This window comes from Harpia harpyja, chromosome 21, assembly GCF_026419915.1.
Source record: "Harpia harpyja isolate bHarHar1 chromosome 21, bHarHar1 primary haplotype, whole genome shotgun sequence".
NCBI lineage: Eukaryota > Metazoa > Chordata > Aves > Accipitriformes > Accipitridae > Harpia > Harpia harpyja.
Window position 1 is genome coordinate 12,434,689 of NC_068960.1, and position 21,754 is coordinate 12,456,442.

Genomic DNA, 21,754 nt, shown 5'->3' on the forward strand with positions numbered 1-21,754 from the left:
GTAAGGTGTGGGCAGTAAATGCTACCTCAGGCAAGAAACATTTTACCGACCCTCAAATCCAAACACAGATGACAGTCTATATTTGTGTGGAATTAGAGCAGTAAATGTTACCGTATGTGTAAACACTGTATAGCTCCCATAGGAACCTTAGCCAAAGTATTTATAAGAATGTTTGGGTTTTGGTTTTTTTTCTGAAACAAAACTTAATTAACAGGCCTTGTTCAAAATCTTTGAAAAGAAGGCAGGGGCAGTGTAGTGTCTGTCAGCTTGCATTTTGGATAGTTTTTCTGTGGTCCATAATACAATGTAGCTTTTCTAATTAGATTGTCATTGGAGGTTTAGTACATTGTGTTTAGATAAATACTCAAAGATGCACCTTAACTTATTTAAGCAATCTGTAATTTGAAAAACTTTGTGTGCTTTTCAATGTGCTTTTCGATACATATGCAATATTTCTGTTTTGGAGGCCCTCAGGAGGTTCTTAAGTGTGTATATATATGTGCCTGTGTGTGTATGGATGTAAATGTATATACACACCCATACATGAGTGTGTGTATTTGTATACAATATATAAAAAGAAAAATAGATAAAAGCTGTGGGGCTTCAGCAGCATTCAAGTTTGAGCATGTCTGTACTTCTTCAACAGTCATAAGTGCTCAAGAACTTTTTCCCTTCCTTTACAGGTATTTCACATGATACTATTGTTCAAGAATCAAAGAAATACTGGCAGAACATGGAAGCTAGTGCACATGGATCACAGGTATTTTTGGTTTTCTATTAAACTAATTTTACAGTGACTTTGGTGGTAATTCTTTTTCTATGTCTGTGTATAATATAGCTTATTTTAGAAATCACTCTTTTTAATGCTCTCTTCAAATAATCACTTTCACTGTAGGCTTTCTTTGGCTTGCTCACACTAAAAGGCCTGCTTTGCTTCTGAGCAATCTTTTTTTGCTTTGCTTATTCTGTCATAGGTGGAACATAAAACCTAAATATGGTTTCAAAGTCAGCTGCCATAGGGCAATTAATTATCTTTTCAATATGTAGGACTTTTATGTGTTTAGTTTGTATATATTACCACAACTTCTGGTTACATACACCTAAATCAGAAATAAGTTAAATAAAAATACATTTGTTAAGAAATGTCTAGTTTGAAATTATAAGCTAAACTATTACAAGGCATGCAGTGTAACATCTGCTACCGGACATGTGTTGTAAACTTTTATTGTAGGGGGTAATTCATAATTATGTATGGATTTCTTTGCAGATTCAAAATACCTTTTATTGTTGTTGTTGTTTTTTTGGCTTAAGATCCTTGGGAACCAAATGAAATATGGATCACTTAATTTGAAGATGAAGTTTGTTTGTGGTCAGTGCTGGAGAAATGGTCAAGTTAATGAGCCAGACAGAAACAAAAAATACTGTAGTGCAAAGGCAAGACACCCGTAAGTAAGACCAAACAGTGAAAATTTTACTGTTTTGTCAGCCATTTAGAACCTCTTTTGGGAAACCTTGTTACTGCTTAGGAAAGAGTCATACAAGGAATTTAAAAAAAAAAAAACAAAAAACAAAACAAACAAAACATTAAAGCAGAACACTGTCATGTCTTTGTAGTATGTTAATAATTGGTAATGAGAAACACTTTGGAGGCTGTTTGGTGGGGTTTTTTTTTTTTATCAGTTATGGTAAAGTTTCAGTAGAATTTAGTTAAATCTCAAATATATGGTGAAAGCTTTATAAAGAACCTTTCTGGGCTTTTCTGGTTCTGCTTCTATGTACACAGTGTGTCTTTTTTTTAATAGCATTTTCTTTCAGTGAATGCATCTGTTTTTTTAGCTGGACCAAAGATCGCCGTGTGGTGCTAGTAATGTCTAATGAACGTAAGAAGTGGATGACCATTCGTCCTCTTCCTGCAAAGAAACAAGTGCCTCTGCAATTTGATGTATGTTAACCTAAAACTAATATTTTAGTTAAGTAAATAAGGTAACTGGAGAATACTAGTAAGTGGGCTGGTTTCATCAGTTCTGCAGAAATTCCCATGGGAGTTGGTGGGAATATGTTCATAGTGTTTCTACAGAGTTCAGCCTTAGAAAAGCACTGATCTCACATGTTATTACTGAAGCCCTTTTTCATCAGTGGAAGTTAGTAACTTTTTAAGTGATTTAACTAAGTTCTTACTATTTGCAGTAAATATTTCAGAAATAGTTTAAACATATCTGTGGTCTGGTAATCTGGTAGGCAAAAAGCAGTCATAGTACTTGCTTCCAGCAGTTTGCTTTTTCTAAGTGAAATACATGAGGTTTTTATAAAATAAATATGATTTTATTTTTCACATGATATGAATGTCTGATTAGGAGGAGAAACACTAGCCAAGACCTGGGGCAGGGGTGGAGGGGACAAAAACCCCAAACATTTTCTACTATCATCCATTTTTACTTTATATTCATAAGGATATTTTTTTAAATTCATGTTCCAGTTGTGCAATCATATTGCTTCAGGCAAGAAATGCCAGTATGATGGAAACTGCTCATTTGCTCACAGTCCTGAGGAAAGAGAGATGTGGACCTATATGAAGGAGAACAGCAGTAAGTAGAGGAGTAAATCTAACATGTTGTAAATCTAATTGTTCTGCTCTTCTTTCTTGTTCCTCAATTACTTTTTAATCTACTTTCTTTCACTGTCTTTTGTAGTAAACCTTGCAGGTGCCTTTTAATTTGAATAAGCCCAGACTGGGTATTCAAAAACAGTATTAAATAGAAATAACTATATTATATATTTGTTGCTTGGTGTGTTTTTTAACAATAAAGTAGTTTGTATCAGTTATTTTAGATGTCTTGGAAATAGTATATTGATCATGCAGCAATATTGTTTGGTGTTTATACTCCATATTGCCATGTGCACACACTAGGATTCTGTTGATAACATATGGGGGCATGCTATTTGCGGAAGAATTCCCCAGCCGCCACCCCCCGCAGTGTATTTACTGGGAATTACTATTCACTTTCTGTTGTTGACTTGTTATTCCATTAGAGTGTTAATGGGGAGAAATAATTGAAAATTGGAAGTAATAAATGACATAAATTATAATATCATGGTCTGCAAGAAAGCAGGCTAAATTTACCAAAAACTGTAGCATACTTTATATTAGTACTTTGAAATTCAGATATTGATACACAGCAGCACAGTTGTTATCTAGTGGCACAGTTGTTATCTGTACTTCGGGTGCCTGTTCAGAAATTTATAACATCTTACTTTCCCCTAGATAGGCAGAAATGGGTCTTGGTAAGTGGCCAGAGGTTCATATTGCTCTTGGCTCTTATCTCTAAACTGTGTAACTGTCTACATTGTGTCCTTCCTTTTTTCTTCTTGCAGTTGGTGGGGACTGAATTTATGCTTGCAAACTCAGTCATTTATCTAGTATTCTCAAACTCTTGCTTTAATTGCTAATTACTTATTTTAGCTTCTGCTCTCATTAGTTCAAGACTTGGAGCAGTTGTATGACATATGGCTAAAAAGTCAAAAACCAGAAAAAGGAGATGATACAGCTGCTCAGGCAAACAAAGAAAATGGGAAGCAAATTCACATGCCAACTGACTATGCTGAAGTTACAGTAAGTAATCATAGGTATAATTCTAAATTCAAATGTGTTTTTTTGTTCCTAACCCCCAGTCAGTAACATATATTGTCCTTATTTTCTTGGTGCTTCCTTAGATCATAGCTAGCTACACTAAATGCAAACTTTAACTGACACTGTAAAGCAGTTCCTCTGAATCCTCTAAAGCCAGTGGAGATCATAAACTTCAGGTGATTGTTTAAATAACTATATCTGTTTAGGTAAACAACAATTTACAGGCCAATATAAAGAAAACATTCAAAATGTATTAGGAGCAGTTCTGTGATTACAGTGTTGAATTCTCAATGTTTTGTTTCCAAATTCCCTGTAAACCAGGTGGATTTTCACTGTTGGATGTGTGGGAAGAACTGTAATAGTGAGAAGCAATGGCAGGGTCACATTTCTTCTGAAAAGCATAAAGAGAAGGTTTTCCACACTGAGGACGATCAAAACTGCTGGCAGTATCGCTTTCCAACTGGATATTTTAGCATTTGTGATAGGTATGTGGTTTTTGAGGTGTTAAAAATGCTGAAAAATGACAGTTCATAGTGTAAATAATTAAGGCAGTTATTAGTTTTGATGGACAATGTTTCTAGTGTTTCTTGCTTTGCATACATCTTTCAACAAGAAATTAACTAACTAACAGTATTTTAACATGTACTGTTAGAACTTAGGGAGTTAGATCTCAGGGTGCCTAATTGTGGAACCAAATTAATTGCTTGTGTGATGTTAATAAAGGTTGCAAGTTTATTGCAGCTGCGTGAAATATTGTTGGTATTATTACAAGTTTACTTAGGCATCTGCATATTAATTACCTGTGGAATGCAAGAACAGTACCTAGCTGGACAGTGATATTGGAGCTTAAAGGCAAGTAGAAATGTTGTTAGCATCAAAACAAATTTGTTAAAATCGAGTATTTGTTACTGAAAGTCGTTTAGGAATGTGTGGAAGAGAACTTCCAAGACCTGTTGGTTTTCCCCAGCATTGGTTGTATGTTTTGCTTCTCCCTTTAATTCTTAAATGCAGCCTGCTTACCTGACTGCAGTAGATTTTTATTGTAAATATGTTGAAAGTTATTTTCACTGTTGGAATCTTTTTGGAAGGCTAAAAACTTCGGAATCTGTATTCTGGAGTTAAAGATTCGATTTGCTGGTACAGATACCTTTGTTACTACATTTCAAGTTAAAGATTTTGAATGCCCTAGAGATCTTGAGAAATTGCACAACATATAAAGCAAGTTATTTTTTGTTTGCAGTATTTGCATTGGAAGCTTACATGCCCCCTTTACTAAATTTTTAAGTAACATCCTAAAAGTATTTGTTTTGAACACCAATGGACCTCAGATATGCAGTGTAAACTGAATACAAACTGGCATGCTTATAACTTAATACAAAAATACTAGGATAAAATAGATTCTTAAGTCATACGGAGTACTTAAACCCAAATTTAGTTAACAGTGTAATTAATTGGATTTTTTTAACAATAGTAGTTCTTTAGCTTAATGAGTTAAATGATAATTTGATCTGATGACATTAAAGGTTTGGGGTGTTAAATGACTCAGTAAAGTAGGAGCATGAAGAACAGAAAGAAAAGAGCCATCTCTTGTCCTTTATAAATACTTGACAGCTGGGAAAGAAAAATGTAATTGAATGCTAAACAGAGTTAGTATCGTCTTGCTTCAAAAGTAAATACTCTTCCAATTAATTTTTTGTCCATAATATTTTAGTGTATTTGAAAAACATGACCAGAGTAAAATACCTAGACACAATAGTGACCATGATAATTCTATGAAAACACTATTTGAAATCTGTCTTAACAGATATATGGCTGGTACTTGCACTGAAGGAAACAACTGTAAATTTGCCCATGGAAATGCTGAACTCCATGAGTGGGAAGAACGAAGACAAGTTTTAAGAATGAAGCTCAGCAAAGCAAGGAAAGACCACTTGATTGCTCCCAGTGATAATGACTTTGGAAAATATAGTTTTTTGTTTAAAGATTTAAACTAATACTGAGATGACACATATATGTTATCAGCTGGAAGCGTAAACCAGAAAATTTGACAATAATCAAAAGCATGTGACAGAAAAGCTGCAGGTTTTCTGCTTTTATTGGCATATATTGTTCCTCCTGAACAGCAAAATATAGTAGATTTAGGGGGATTGAGCAGACCTGTCTATGCTCTCATGAAACAGAGTGGTGATTAAAAAAAAAAAAATCTGAAGTATTACGTGCTTATTCACCTTCTGTTGGACAGAAAGTTAGGAAATAGAAGGGGGGGAAGAGAGGTTATAATATCTAGGAAGCCCCCTAGTATCAGTCCTTCAGTTGAAAAACTTTAAGGTATCAAGGTATTACAAAACAGAGTGTTATGGGCTAAGAAGAAAATGATGGATGAAAATTCTTCAGATCTTTTAATGGAGAGGATTTGTTTAAAACAAAGTTTGCTACTTATCTATATGTAGGTTGCTAAAAAAAGGGTTTCTTATTAAAGATTTTAAACAAAATAACCATTTAACTACAGTATATGTTGAATGGGTATTTTTTCTCTATTTGTATGTTTCAATATAATTTACTGAAAAAGGATCTTGGGAGGAAAAAAGTATTAATTTTTGAAAATGAAGTAGTTAAAATTCTGTTTCTTGGTCTTTGCTGTTTAAATGATGATTTTGAAAGATTACACTTGTATGTCAGTATTGTGTATTATTGTATGGACTAATGTTGCCTGTAATAAAGAGAACTTTACACAAAGCTGTTTTCTGCATGTAGCCTCTCAGGACTGAGATTTTGTAAAAACAAACAAACAATGATTTGCCTATTAGCAAAAGCTTGAGCACCTGTAGCTAAAAATTTAGTAAGTTGGTATTTGTGTCTCCAGCTGCTTGTTTGCAGTTTTCTGTATTGTTATTAGCTCATCACATCATTAAAATAACAAAAATGGCCAACTAACTTGCAAAGTAGACAAGCATTTTGGAGCTACGTGGTGCTGGGACGTGTTTTCAGCCTTTTGACTTGGGCATGAACCACCACCTCGGCTGCAAGGTGGATGGTGCTTCAAATTGCATTTCCTGCAGACCACAGGAAATGGAAAACCATTCATGGGCTGAGATGACTGATGAGCCTTTTGGCTTTATCGTTGCTGGAGCTTCTCTTGCGTTTTGGTTTCTCTGCAGATCATGCTTTCAGCTTTCTTTGTGTGTTCACTTAATTCCTTTTGTTTTTTTTTTTAACTAAGCTTCTTCCAGTCATTCATTCAAAATGGCTAAAGCTAGGTTTTTGGGTGGTTGTGTTTTGGGTTTTTTTGTTTTTTTTGTTTTTTGCCATGACCTTTCCCTCCTCTTGAGAGTATTTTTCTCTGTTATTAGCTGACCTTATATAATTAGAAGAGCTTTAAGAATGACTTCAGTAGTTTGAATGTATTCATTGGCCATATATTGTGTATGTAAAAAGTGTTGAACCAAAGTTCAGTGATGCCCATACATGTGACAGGCCTGGATGCTGTGTCCATTTCACTTCACAAAATAAAAGCACAAGGAATATTAAAACACCACCTTATGCTTCAGCCATAGCTGGGGGAACTTGGGAAATAACTGTTCCTTACAGGCTAGGCTGAAGTACATTTGAATACGATGTACAGTATGCATACAAAATTAGCTTGGTGCTTGAACTACCACCTGCTGCAATGCTGATTTTTTACATTGTTTGTAATAAATGGAGCTTGAAATAGAGTACTATGGACACTGTTATTTCTGTGACAAAACCTGATTGTATCGTGTGCCTTTCTGAATTGTTTTCTCAATTTTATGCTGTCATTGTTTAATGTAAGTGCTCTGTAAATTATTGGAAGTAATCCTAGACTAAACATGAAATCCTTGTTCTGTAAGGACGGTGTGAAATCTTTCGTGACTGCAGCGGGGGGGGGGGGGGGGGGGGGCGGGCTGTAGGGGAACAGCTGCCGACGGGCGCTCGGTCCTCGCAGAAAGGGCGGAGTGACTGGGGAACTACTTACTGATCCCGGCGACGGGAATTTTAATGCTCTCCTGCGCCGAGAGCAGGAGGCGGCCGAAACGATTCCCAACGCGTTCTTCCCGAGGCCGCGGGTAGGACGGGGGGCGAGCGAGGGCGGCCGGGCCCGCTCCCCGCGCCCTTCCCCGCCGGGGCCCGCTCCGCCCTCCGCCTGCCCGGGGCGGGCGTCCCCTCTGCCGCCGGGGCAACCGCGCCCCGGCCGGGCCCGGCCGCCTGTGCGCCTGCTCGGGGCGGCGCGACGTGGCGGCGGCGGGTTCGCCGGCGGAGGGGGCCGCCCCGCCCGCCCCGGCGCGGCTGACAGGCGGGCGGTAGGGAGACGTGTGCGAGCGGTAGGGAGACGTGTGCGAGCGGGAGCGGCCCGGCGGCCCGCACCCCTCCCCTGCCTCGGCCGGGGGCGATGCCGTTATGCGGCGGCTCCGGCCCTGCGGCTGCGCCCCGGCTGCGGCCTCGCGCCGCCCAGATGGCGCGGCGGCCCGAGCTGCTGTGCGGCGCTGCCATCGTGCTGGGCTGCGCCTTCCTCGTCGCCCTCAAAGTCACATGCAGGTAATGGCGGGGGCGGCGGGCGGCGGCCGGGCGGACCCGGGGCACGCGGGGCCCGGCCGAGCGAAGTGGCCGCCCGCCGCTCTTCCTGGAGGCGGTGCCTGCCCCGGAGGCCTGGGGCAGAGCCGCCTGCGGGGGTCCCGCTCCGGGGCCTGCGGGTGTGCCGGGGCGGGCGGCCGGGCCGGGGGTTCTCCTCCCGGGGCGCGACCCCTTGTGCCCGCTCTGGCCGCGCGTCTCCCTGCGCTCTGAGGTCGGGCTCCGTGAGGCGCCGCGCGGGGCCGGGTCGTGTGAGGAAGGGGTGGTGACAGACATCTTCCTCCCGTGCCCAACGACATGCGATCCCCATGGCAACGACGGCCCTTCTCGTGTCGTGGGGGAACGCCGTCGCCAGCTCGGCGGTGCGGCGGCGGGGGGACGCGGGGCCCCCTCTCCCCGCCCTAATACACGGGTGGGGAAGAAGCGACGGCATTTTTGAGACACGTGTGCCTTCACCGGAGGGCGTCGGGGTGTGCCGGTAGGTACGCGGGTGCACACGCACCTGAGGGACAGGCGCTTTGTTGAGATGGCTCTTTTTCCTCACCTCCAGAGAATAATAACTCGTACCTCGCGTTGCCACAGAAGGACTGAGGAGACGCAGGGCTGAAACCCTTTCCTCGGCAGGCTCAGCTGGCAGCGTCGGGGGCGGGGGGGGGGGGGGGGGCAGAGAGTGGGGGGAAACGGGTCTCTTCTGGCTCCTGCGTTAGTGTTGACACCCCTCCTCCCATTACCTGCAGCTGCTTCAGACAGAAAGATGCTTTGTGGGTTTGTTTTTTCTCCCAATCTGGTGGTTCTCCTCTTGGGAGCTGGCACTTTCTTCATTGCAAAAGTCTCTTTGGTTTCTGTTTGCTGAGAGCCTGGTATGCGTGGGTACATGGAACCAGATGATATTTGTAGCTGGAATTGCGGGGAGGGTTGGGTGATGTGCGGTAGGCACGTAAATGTGCTGCAGCTAGGCAGCTCGTTTCTGGAGCCTAAATTGGGATCTGAATGTTCTGGATGGGTTTTAGGTCAAGGTGACTGTTACGTGCTTCCAGTCATACTGTATTAATTTAAGAACATCTGCTGTATTTGGGGTTTAATTTTGGGAGTGGGAGAAGGCTACAAGGATCTGATTCGTTCCCTATTCTGCAGAACCTGACAAATTTTATTCCAGTAAACACTTGATTCACAGGTAATGCCTCTGAAAAATACTAAGGCCTTCTTTTCTCATCTGTCCACAGAGGATGCGTTATTTGAATCGAAGTGAATTTTAAGTCTATGAATGAGTTGCTCTGTGAGCAGCAGTGCCTCTGTTCCAGTAGCCTGTATCTCATAGCAACCACATAGTTTAGATGAAAGTGTAAAGCTCTTGCTATATTACCCAATGTATGGTGAAGGATTTCTGGACTTAATCACCTCCCTGTTTTACTGTCCATTACTAAAAAAATTAATTTTTTTTTTTTACACTTATAATGAGGCCTCTGTTTTCTTTCTGCTCTCCTTTACTTAAAACTTGCATGTTCCTTTCATTTTACTGCTAGCTGTGTTTGAAAGCTCACAAATGGAATGTGCTTGGAATGTGCTTCTCACCACCCTGTACTCTGTACAGGAGGTTTGATTAAAGGGGTTTGGCTTTTCACATTATAGTTAAATAGACAAACTAATATCAGAAGAGCATTCCCTGTTGTGTTGCTGTCAGAAACAGAAAATTCCACGTGCAATTTCACGTGCAATTTGGAGGATGGTTAATTGCACGTTAACTATGACTACAGTACTTAGTTTCTCACCACACATCAGTACGGTTTGCAAGCAAGTCTCGGCACCGGAGTACAGTTACTACCACTACACTTACAACACGTAACTTTTGAGACCAATGGATAAAAAGCATGGAAAGGGAAAATTCCTTTACTACAAGGCAATCTGTTAGTGGGGTTTGAGCTATTGCAGGTTTATAGTGGCTCAAGGAATAGCCAAACGAAGCCTGAACTAACATGTGTTATTATGGAAATCCTGTGGTTTAGAACCTGAGTTATTTCGGTCACTATGCAAATGTCTTTCAAGACAGCCCCACTCTTAAGGACCTTGCAGTCAAAGGGGCTGATCCTATAGGCACTTGCATGTGCTTTCCTTTATTACCAGGTTGTTCTGTTGAAATGAGTTTAAGTTTTTATAGGCTCTGTGTAGCAGGTACAGTGTTTTAATAAACAGTATGTGATTATTATGTTTGTGTAATTGCTTATTATGTAATCCTCAGTTTATACTTGTATAATTTTTAGGGGTTCAGAGCACTATTCTCTTTGTAAACCTGGAAATTATGTAAAAGTACTATGTTACACATTTGATATTGTAGAGGGAGACACTACTGAGCAAATCAGCTTAAGAAGCTGGTAGCTATTGATTTATTGTGTTTTGGTTTTTAATAATTACTGGAGGTTTTTTTCATATTTGGAGGTAGCCGTGTAGTTCCTGACTCATTCATGTCATGGGACTTAAGTTGATCTGTTTTATACTTTCTTGCAATTTGAAGCCAATTTCATACCACATTTTTAAGGCTTATGCTCTAGCTCTTGAACTAGTTGTACATGCTCAGTTTAATTCAGTAGAGGAAGCAGAGGTTTTAAACATATTTAGGTTGTCCATTTTTGTTAAACTGGTTAAAGAGGAGAAATTGTAGTTAATGTCTCTGAAGAAGTATGTGTTAGTGCGAGATCAACACTTAGCTGCCACGTTTTGCTTTCAGCAGCTGATGAGCATGTGTGTGCTGACCTGTGAGTTAGAGCCCTTGCACATCAGTGTTGTGGCTGGTCCAGCTGGCAGTTAGAAATCATAGGAAGAAGCTAGCAGTTTGGACAAGCACAGGGTGCAGGCATGGGAGGGAACCAGAGGTGTTGATTGTGCGGTGACATAAGAACCTAAGGGTTGGGGAAGGAGGTGCTGGGTTACTGACTGGGGGAAAAGGCAAGGTACAAAGGTAGAAGTCCATAGAAGAAACTAGATTTTGGGCCATCTGTGTGAAAACAGAATTTTGTGAGTAGTGGAATTAATGAATTGTAAACATGAGGAACCAGTTAATATTTTCAAAATTCTGGATTTTGAAGCAAATATTGTCTCTTACGTATGATTTAAGAATTTCCATAACTTTTAGAAAATATACTGGGAGTGATTCTTAAACGTTGAGCTTTATGCTTAGTAACCTGGAAATGAGAGAAGAGCTGTGGCTTTTGTGGCTCTGTATTGTAAAAACAAAGGTACTTCTTACAAACCAGAATGATTGTAAAGTTTGAAAATGTGGCAGCGTTGTTTTAGGAGGTTGCTTAACGTATGAGTTTGACAGCGTTAGGGGCTCAATATTTTTATCTCAATTACTAAAATTGTAACCTGAGAAGGAACAAATATCAGGTAAAAAGATTTTTGTATTAGCTTTTTATTGTGATACAAGGTAAAGGGATGCACAGTCTTTCCTAAAACTTCTGGTCACATCAGGAACGGTGGCAAAATTGAGCATTACAGTGGTGTGGTTCAGTTTTTAATCTGACTTGCTTTAGTGTAAATATAGCTAGTGGAAAATTTTGGAATTAAGAGAATATAAAAAAGAGAATATGATCATTCACTTGCATTTAAGGCAGTTTATACCATAACAACTTTTGAACACCTTGGAAATGCCAAGTTCTGGATTGTTTGATTGCTAATTTGATAGAAAATGGTTTCCTCGGTATTTAGTTTACATTCTTGGTATTACTGGTCAAACTAATTTCTCTTAAGAAATGTAACGTGTCATAATTTGTTTAAATCGAGACTCTCTATTTATTGATATTGTCCTTACATTGAAGAGGAAATGTACCCTGAACAGTTTGCAGTTCCTGCTCTAATCAGTAAAATAAACTAACACACATTTACATATTTTTTCCTAATACAATATAAAAGAATAGAAGTGTAGAATACTTTAAAGCAAAGTGTAAGGCAGGGTAATAGTTTCTGTTTATATAAACATCACATCACAAAACTTTATGACCAGTGTCTCTTCTCTTATCAGGGTGCTGTTACCTAAAGTACAAGTGTTAAAAGAGGATGAGGCCAGGGAAGAAATCCAAAGAAATCACTCTTCCTGGTAATTTTATGCTCTATAGCAACCAGCAATAAGAGTGTAAGCTAACATACCCATAAACATAGTGCATGGTATCACAGCGTGACTTTCTAAAGCTTGTTAAGGGTGATCTTTAGATTTTTATGGTATTTCATGAAACTAACTTGGATAATGTAAGTTGTAGTCATTTGCATCAATTTCTAAAGTTTTGTCATTTCTAAAGTTTTGTCATTGCATGACCTTTGCTAAGATTAAAAATTAGGGGTTTGGTCACACTTTTCTAACTACTGCCGTACACTCTCAATAACCACTCTTAATTTTCTTCCTGCAGCCGAGCAAAAGATGTAACAATGCCAGCGAAGCTTCCAGTGAATTTTTTCTCCACAAGATCTCCAGTCATTGATCTTTTTCGGGGACAGTTAGATTATGCAGATCACCTTCGTCAGGATTCAGAAATTGTGCTGTATTTCTTCTATGCGCCATGGTGCGGCCAGTCCATTGCAGCAAGAGAAGAAATAGAACATGTGGCCAGCAGATTGTCAGACCAGGTAACTCCAGAGAAGATATGAATCTTAAACATGACCTTATAGCTTTTTAATCTCCAGGCTGATGCTAATTTCTGTCATCCCACGGGAACCAGCAGGACTTGAATGGTCATATTTTAGGGTAACTCAGCCAGTCGTCTTAGTTTTAATTTAACATACGGAGTGTTAGAATAAGTGTGGAAAACCTGTGATTCCTGCTCAGTTGTCTGTTATTTCTGCTGCTGAATGGGGAAGTCTACAAGTTTCTTTTTGTAAAGTGTTCTCAGATTTATTCACCTGCCTTCAGATAGAAATTACAGGGAGTTTGCTTGCAGTTCCAGGATCCTTGGAGACACTGGTAGTCTTATAAGATTGCAGCCATAGCGCTGCTTTCTAGCAGTTGGTTACCTGTAAACGCTTCACAGGTACAGCTGTGGTAAGCCTCTGCTCATTGAGCTCCACTCTGCAGAAAAAGTAATGAATACGGATTATGACTAAGTTAGTAAATTTGAAGGATTTAGATTAAGCAGCTTAAAAACTAGAAAGAAAAGTGACCAAAAAGATTGCTGTTGCAAAATGACACCCCCCCCCCCCAAAAAAAAAGTCTTCTGTGATAGAATTAAGAGGAGCAAATATGGAATACTGACTTGAAAAGACTGAAAATAGCAGATGGAATTGATTGGAAAAAATACACATTAGATAAAGAAGGTCACAGTAGTGTACTTTATTAGCTGTGAATTTTTACCTGCTTTGCAGGTGCTGTTTGTGGCTGTAAATTGCTGGTGGAACCAGGGGAAATGCAGGAAGCAGAAGCATTTCTTTTATTTTCCTGTGATACACTTATACCATCGGAGGTAAGATTTCATACGTACAGTGTGGGATTTTTAATGTTGTTTTGGGAAACAGAGATATTGTATAAAATGTTGCATTTTGAAAATTTTTCTATTTATGGCTATAGTAAATAGTTGTAGAGGAGGAGATTCTGGGTGAAGCTCGTCCTGTATGCTACTTAGGTGTCAAGAAGGGCTGTAAATGTCAGTTAAATGACATGCTGTGCAATTCTTCATCCTTAAGGAAATTTTCTTTTCCCTGTGCATCTCCTGGAAGTTCTGCCTCCAATGAAAAGTAAAGAATTCAGATTTATATATTAATTTCAGTTGTCTGTTTGCTCTGTAGATGGATTAAATCAACTGGTCCTAGTTTGTGACAGCAATAAAGTATGTACTTAAGCGCTATTGAAGTTGGTGGTATTTAAGTGCATATTTAAATGGCACTGTGTACTGGAGACTTTCTTCTAAATTTGAACTTTACACTCACTGTTTTATGCTCCAAATGTTGAGATGTCATTGTATAAAATTTTATATAATTTCACTTTTATTTTTTAGTATTTGTATGTATTATCCTTTTTTTTTCTCATTATGTGGAACAGAAGGTAAGGAAACATACTTTCTAATGCAAGGTACAATAGAGCTGGATGCTGTGTAGTTTATCACTTGCATTTTACTTATGTACTCTAGTCTTGAACTGCAGCTCTCTTCCACTACAGAGGCTGATTTTGGTTTTGGGGAGGGGATTTATGTATTGAGGAGGAACAATCCTGATCTTTGTCAGCTGAACTTGGAATAGACACAGATGGCACTGGCATAATTCAAACTAATAAAAAAACCCAACAATCCCACTTGGATATACATTAACTTAAACTTATTTGATCTTGAAATTACAACACAGTAGATGGATACACTTGGGTATTATCAGTAACCTTAAACAGAGTTGCAACAAGATGAGATGTACATTCATGTTGATACTTCAAAAAAACCCCAAAGGGCAATGCACCCCTCATGCCTGAGTTATTAAACCTCAAATGTTGCATACTGGGCGTGTGACATGTTGAAGCAGTACATGTTGCTGTTAAGACAAAGGTTTGTAATAACCTCGTGTAGGATGTAGAATCATCTAGTGGGCTCTAGAAGACCATTTCAAAGCCTCTGAATATAGGTTTGATATTTTTCAGAGTGTCTGTATGTATAAGCTGTATTAAAAAATGCATCACATTAAATTCTTCAGCAGGAATGGACTAATTCCTCATGCTTTTTGTGTTTGATTTCATTTTGAACTGTGATGCTTTGTCTAACCTAATGATAATAAATCAGATGCAGGATTTCAAGGGGGATGAAGGAGAAGCTCTGGAAATTGTAGCCGCAACGCCTGGCCTACCTTCTGTTTTAGCACTACCTAATGTGCTGTGAGCTGTTTTATTACATGGCTGGGGGAGAAACTGTAGACTTGCTGAGTCTGTTCATCAGCAGTGCGACTGGATTCGTCCCTGCTTTATTGAGTGCTACTTGTAAAAGTCAGTGTAAAAATACTGCACCTTTTCAGATTGATACTGTTTGAACTTTCTAAAGATTTTTAAAAAAATCAAGTGAAGATAATGACATTTTTCAGATGTGTATTTTTAAGTCACATATATTTACTTCGGACAAAGTAGAAGGGTATGTATACAATCATATAATTCATACCTGCATTTTACCAGCTTCTTTAATGGGACTCAGAGATGGTCTCCACCCCTTCATCCCCACCAATACACTGCACCTACCCATAGATGCTGCATTAGAGTCACTGCAATTTCTGCGCTGTACTTCAAGTCTGGTAACACAACTCCTCTGTCAGTTACAGAAGCCACTGTTAATTAACACAGAGAGCAATTCCCTAGAGGCTGAGCGTGTTGTCTATGTAACTCCTATCTCTGCCACCCCCAGGAGGGACTCTCTCTATTGTTAATTTAAGTCTTAATGTTTTATTATTTTTTTTGGTACTAGTTTTGGACCAATTGAATACAAAGGCCCTATGAGTGCTGTTTATATTGAAAAGTTTGTTCGGCGGGTGATGACACCACTACTCTACATCTCGTCTCGATCAAAATTACTAGATTTCCTCTCAAATTATGAGGTACTTGTCTCTCTTCTCTAGCTTTACCACTGTGGTTCAGAAAGAGTTTGACTTGTTTCACAATTAAATTTGATCTACTCCAAAGTACTAGTTTATTTCCAGGATCCTGAGATCAGTGCCCTGTAAATTTGTTAAAATCATAAAAATACAAAATGACAAATTCATAATGTTGGTTCCCTGTATAGTGACTCTTATGATTTAGTGATGCTCTTAATTTACAGTACTTTAGTATGTAGACAACAATCAAAATTGTTACCTCACCAAAAAGTTACATATGAACAAGAAAGAAGGGAGAAATCTTTTCACAAAATTCTTGCAGTCTAAGTTGGGAATGCATTTGAGAAATATGTAATCATTGCTTTAATTTTTAAAGGAATATTAGCCCTTTCTAATAAGTCAAGTCTGTTAAGTAAAAACAAATGTGAAATCAGTTGAAATAATGGTTCCTAAACACCTTGTATGCTGTAACTTCATGATTTTAATCCACTGGTACATTGTGTTTTATTAATTTTTGGTCTGTTGTGTTCAGAGGTGCCAAGATTGGTAGCAATACTAGTGGATTAATAACTTCCAATTAGACAAAATGTGCTTACAACAGAACCGTTTATAATCCCTTTATAACTGTTCATTTCTGTAGTGCACAATGGAGAAATACCATAATCTTACTAAGCCCCAAGCTATTAGAGCAGAATGGAAAATCTGATCAACAAATTGATGTTGTAGTAGTGGCCAAAGCATGCGAGGGGCTTTCCAGTGTTTCAGAATGAAGCAGAGTTCCTCTTTGAAGTAGCGCATGTTCTAATGACTGGTTCTGCTGCAGGACAGAGCATGACCTGTGCTGTTAAATGAAAGCTGCGACAGCGTAAGGGGATGCTCACTGGTAGTTACTGTGGGTAGGTGCTGTGCTATTCATGCTTCGGTTTATCCCTCAGGAGCTATTAGTGGGTTTAGTTTTCCAGTGTTTTAAACAGGCACTGTGAGTCAGGCGTAGAGTTGTGTGTCTGTCTCTGATGCTGATACTTTCTGCAATCACAAGCAATTCTGTTGTCCTTTCACTGCTTCAGTTTTGCCATTTTAAAACTGTTGGGTTTTTGCCTCATAGAGATTTGAAAACAGCTGCTTGGGTTTTGGTCTGTGTTTTGTGAATTATTTCTTGGTAGTCTGTGAAAGGTAACTAATAAGCATAGTGTCATTAAGCTTAAATTTGCTTTGCAGTAGGAGGTGCACTTCCACTGGAGAAAGGCAAGATAAAAGACAAATTTATGGGGGAACCAGAAAATATTTTTTTTTAATACTGCTTAGCACTTGAACAGGTATTTTTATTTCTATGTTCAAACTTCCCCCCTTCCTGTGCTTCAAATTCTGTGGTTCCAAATACCCGATCTCTGTTTATGTTCAGTGTTGGTTGGTTCTTTTTTTCTGAAATGGACTAAGAATGGAGTGTGATCTGTCATGCTGCCCTGAAGTCATTTAACGCTGAGGTTATTTCCCAGACCATGGCACTAGGTGCTCAATGTCTTGCCTCTGTAAAGTTAAGCGAGAGGGGGAGAAGGGGATACAAAAATAACAGCCAACTCATGCAGTAAGATCCATTCAGGGAACAGAGCATTGGCTAGTGCAAGTCCAGGTGAGTGCAATAGGAATAGCAAATGCTGAGTGATCAGGAGCTGGGATACAGAGAAGACCTAAGAGAGAATTGTATGTGAAGATGGATGGAGAGGGAAACATAGTCAGGCACAAAGGAAAAGTTAGTTTTAAACTGGAAATAAACACATTGATTCATCATTTTAAACAGTTAGAAATGTGAACATATTCTAATGTTTTCCATGAAAGTCAAGGAACTTCATACCTTTTGTAGGAGAAGATACAATCCAGGAAGTGACTCCTGTGTTTTAAGAAGTGAGAAAGTTTGAGGAGTAATGTAGGTTACAGGACGTGCATGTATGGCACAAACTAAGTGCTATTTTGAGAGCCTTGGCTAGTGTCCTCCTTTGATTTTTTTGATCTTTTATATATTAAAAATGTTAATTTTTAACAGAAGGGAAAGGAGAGAAGACTGTAAAGGATAGATCATTGGGCATTTTGACCACTGTCCACTGCTTGATCAGGTTTTTGTGATTTCTTCATTGAGAAGCTAATTAATTTGAAGCTCAGAATATTTTCTGAAAGATTCGTTATCATCAGTATCCAATTTTCAGTCCCGTGTTCTGCTAGGGAATGGGTTCTGCAAACTTATGTTAGGGGTATTTACTTTTGAATTGAAAATTTCAGTTGAAAAGAACCTCTTTGTAGCTGATCCCCAGACTCCACTTAGGCAGTGCCCATTCTGTTCCTTGGCTGTTTCATTCTGCTTTGGTATTAAGGTCTCGCATATCAAGGAAAAGCAGTAGGTTGCAGAGCAGTTGCCTGTCACTCACTTTCGGTCCTCATTGTTTTGTTACTCTGTCCAAGGATAGCATTATGTATAATCTGGAGGATGCAACAGGTTGGGAAGTTACTAGTAGACGAGCGATTCATTTGCAGGGCATCATGTCAAGCTGAAGTTCTGCTCAGCATGTGTTTTCACACTTAAAGGAACTACTGCACTGTTTTCTTGTTTCAAGGGCATTTTATTGTTGCCTGTCAGTTTACTGATAGCCAGGCTGTAGTTGTCTTTTTCCATCTAATAGGTGAAGGTTTTGGTGCTTTAATCTTGTGTTCAAATTCCAGTAGGCAGCTTTTGACCAAAAAAGCATCTAGCAAAGAAAACCAGGAGCTCTAGCCACGCTAAATTGAATATCACAATCCATTAAACGTGTTAGCATGCCTAAACTAACAAGTACTGTGAAGTTACTAAGATAACGTTCAAAGCGTTTTTTTGTAAGTTGAACCACACCAAGAGATACTGAAATCTAGCAGTATTTTATCTTGTATTCAAATGTTAATTAGCATGTTTTTATTTCTAAGAAACACTGATGAACAGAATCCAGCTAAATGTAAGAGCAAGTGGTGGTAGTTCCATGGGGTTCTGTCCATTCCTCAACCAAATCGTGAGTATTGTGAGATGCTGTATTGATCTCTCAAGAGGGCGCTCAAACCCCGTGAAAAAAATTCTGGTTGAGGACTCGAACGTTAAGGTTCTGCATTTTCTGATGCTACTTAAGGTTTTTTTGTGGTCGTGGAACGATGCTAGTGCAAAATTAGAACTGGGTAAGAATTAGAATTTAATTTTTGAGAGCCCATTTGGATCCCATTTGGAAAGCAGTTAAAATCTCGGAATGTATAGGAACATCTTAAGTTACATCAGGAGAAAGATGTGCAGTTCCTACCATAACTCCGGGTACCTGTAAGTACCTATAATCAGACTTCTTTTGTTTTCTTAACTGCAGAGATGTAACAGTTTCATTTTAATCCAAACTGGCATGTCTTATTCCTCATCTGACTAACCCAACTACTAGAAATGGCCTCATCCTTCTGAGGCACAAAGGAAGAAAACATGCAGCTTTTGTAGTATAGACAAAAAGTTTCATTCACTTATGACAGTAAATGTGCCCAGGGAGCTCATAATTTTCTGGCTTTGGGAGAGGTGGGGGAGGAGATGGTCTCTCTGGGAGGTAGCTGGCATGTGTCTTAACACGGTGTCAGCTTTCTTCTTTGCTCTATTTGTGTAGAAATGCTTCGTGAGCATTAACCAGCTGTGTAGGATCTGACCCAGAAGTGGATTTGACTTAATAGCTTGCTCTTGTGTGGGGTACTGTGGTGCCTATGTTAAATGATGATGTGAGAATTTGTTTTCGGTTCTGGATACACAACGTTTTTAACATTGTTAGAGAATGAACAGACTTTTACTTGTAAATTTAATTAATCTAATATCAATCAACAGTTTCTTCTTTGCATTTCTACAGTATAGAGTTAGTGGTATGTAATACTGGTTCTTCTGTTCCCCAGAGATAACACATTCCTTTCCTCTTGCTGTTTCCTTTCCTGTGTTCACAGATAAAGTGAAGCAGGAATTGCCTGCCTGCGCAAGTCTGAGATTCTGAAAAAAAATACCATCTCCCTTACCTCAGTGTGAAATAGCCAAAACATAAATATAAATAAATACAAATTGGGATAGAAATAACTTAATTGAGTAGTAAAAGTGTTTATCTAATTGTAGAAGCTAATCAGTACCTGTGGGTTTTTTTTTCTATTCTTTGTTCCGATTAATTCACCTTTAAATTTCAGAGCTCTTTCATTGCATAGTCATTTAATACTGTCTTTCTGCAACTTTTCTGAGTCAGCTGTAGTTTGAAAATTTTGTTCCTTACCCTTTTCTCCCTTTTCTAAATCATTTATAGAAGTGTTGAACTGTATGAGCACCAGTATACATCCTGGCTGGCTGACTTTGACCGTGGAAAACCAGTAACTTCTACCTGTAGTTTTCTATCTTTTCTACTAATCCAAAAAAAGGACCTTCTGTGTTATTCTTTATCACCTTAGTTTCTTCCATTGTGTTTGGTAACTTCTTGTAGGCTTTGGGGGAATTACAGTATGCTGCATTGAGTAGATCAGTCATCTACATGCTTGCTTATACCTTCAAAGAACTGTGGTAGACTTGAGGCATGGTTCAGTAATAAAACCATGCTGGCTGTTTTCCGATAAAAATTACTCATCTGAAGTTCTCTATTAATTCTTACAGTTTCTATGAACTTGGTGTTCTGTAATTGTTGAGATTCTTGTCAAGTCTGTTGTTTGATTTAATTGGCATCACCCACCACTTTCCATTTCTTTGGTGTAGAGACCAAGCAAGAAATAGGCTACATTACAACTAATGATTTTTAATTTCCATTCAGTTTCCATTTGTATTTCCATTTCCATGAGTTTCATTAGGAGATGGTACTAATGACTCTTCACTATTGACGTCCTCAGGTTTGTTCCAAAACCTTTTCTACAGACACTCTGAGGCAGGTGCTGAAAATTGTTTCATGGAAAGAAAAGCTCCAGTAAGCTCCACTCTAGCAACGCCAATGCTCTTAATGCAATGTCTTTAAACTATCTCTATGTCACATTCTAATACTGTATCCTCCAACTTTATGTACCAGCAAGTCATATCCTGTTCAACTGATTATTCCTAACTGCCTGCATGAAGATAGTTAACCGTAACTCCACAAAGATGGTTGCCTGGAAGCAGCTGATCATCAGTAACAGCTTGTATGTAGATGCCCACATAAACTGTATGCAAGTAGCTGTTGCTATGCCAGTTATTGATTGTTTTGGAGGTTCTTACATGAAAGGAAGTGGGAGTTGCTGCTGTCAAGCTCCTTTTAGCATACTTGTATTCAAAACTAGGAACGTCTTATTTATATTGAGATCTCTTTAAGACTTTCACTTGTACGGAGCAAGATTCCTTGTTAGTTGCTAGCACCTGGAAGTGTTCAATTTTGTTAAAATGAACAGAGTAGTTGGTATTAGCAAGTAAATCTCTTCATTCTGACAGAACAGGAAAGTTTGCATGGTACTTGAGAAGAAACACAGCATTTTAGACACTTTCCTTGTATGTATAATTGCAGCCTGTGACAAGGAGGAAATTTTAACTATGTTGGGATGATCATTAAAAGGACATTAATTAACCAGATTACTGATTAGGCATATTACATTAGTATATATTCTCCCATTACAATTTTTTCTTATTGAAAAAACACTTCGCAAAAATGTCTCATGGAAACATTTTTCACAATCTGGAAGTCTTAAGCTTCTATTAGTGTACAGCAGAACTGGCAGTCAGAATCAGAACATCACCTTTTTTTAATAACTTTATAAATATTTCTAGATCTGACTTTTGGCTTCTTGTCACATTTTACTGTCACTTTTGACTCTTCTTTCATTCACTATTTGGTGCTATAAGTTTGCTTCACACAGTAATAGTATTCAAAAATGGTCCTAGGAAATGGGAAACTAAAATTTTGATCATCATCTGTCTCCTTATTTTAGTTTGTTTGAATGCTTTACAAGTTTTTTATAAGGGACTGTTTCTTTTTA

General features: G+C 38.9%; 2 protein-coding genes across 9 annotated transcripts in view; both read left to right on the forward strand.

The window, feature by feature from the left end:
- ZC3H7A (zinc finger CCCH-type containing 7A) overlaps window positions 1-6,420 on the forward strand; it is a 30,116-nt gene extending 23,696 nt beyond the window's left edge. For 2 of the 3 annotated variants that reach the window (XM_052772766.1, XM_052772765.1), the window contains 7 exons: window positions 684-760; window positions 1,312-1,445; window positions 1,837-1,942; window positions 2,477-2,585; window positions 3,477-3,610; window positions 3,950-4,113; window positions 5,433-6,420. In XM_052772766.1, the coding sequence (XP_052628726.1) occupies window positions 684-760; window positions 1,312-1,445; window positions 1,837-1,942; window positions 2,477-2,585; window positions 3,477-3,610; window positions 3,950-4,113; window positions 5,433-5,622 (914 nt within the window). In that variant the 3' untranslated portion in view covers window positions 5,623-6,420. Of the gene's footprint in view, window positions 1-683; window positions 761-1,311; window positions 1,446-1,836; window positions 1,943-2,476; window positions 2,586-3,460; window positions 3,611-3,949; window positions 4,114-5,432 lie in introns of those variants that run through there. The other variant, XR_008232817.1, reaches the window with a different exon arrangement.
- A 1,547-nt stretch (window positions 6,421-7,967) lies between these two features.
- Window positions 7,968-21,754, forward strand: part of TXNDC11 (thioredoxin domain containing 11) — a 34,971-nt gene continuing 21,184 nt past the window's right edge. The window contains exons 1-5 of one of the 6 annotated variants that reach the window (XM_052773454.1): window positions 7,968-8,182; window positions 12,231-12,305; window positions 12,613-12,829; window positions 13,562-13,659; window positions 15,625-15,754. In XM_052773454.1, the coding sequence (XP_052629414.1) occupies window positions 8,037-8,182; window positions 12,231-12,305; window positions 12,613-12,829; window positions 13,562-13,659; window positions 15,625-15,754 (666 nt within the window). In that variant the 5' untranslated portion in view covers window positions 7,968-8,036. Of the gene's footprint in view, window positions 8,183-8,488; window positions 8,694-9,062; window positions 9,086-12,230; window positions 12,306-12,612; window positions 12,830-13,561; window positions 13,660-15,624; window positions 15,755-21,754 lie in introns of those variants that run through there. The other 5 variants (XM_052773451.1, XM_052773450.1, XM_052773449.1 and 2 more) reach the window with 5 other exon arrangements.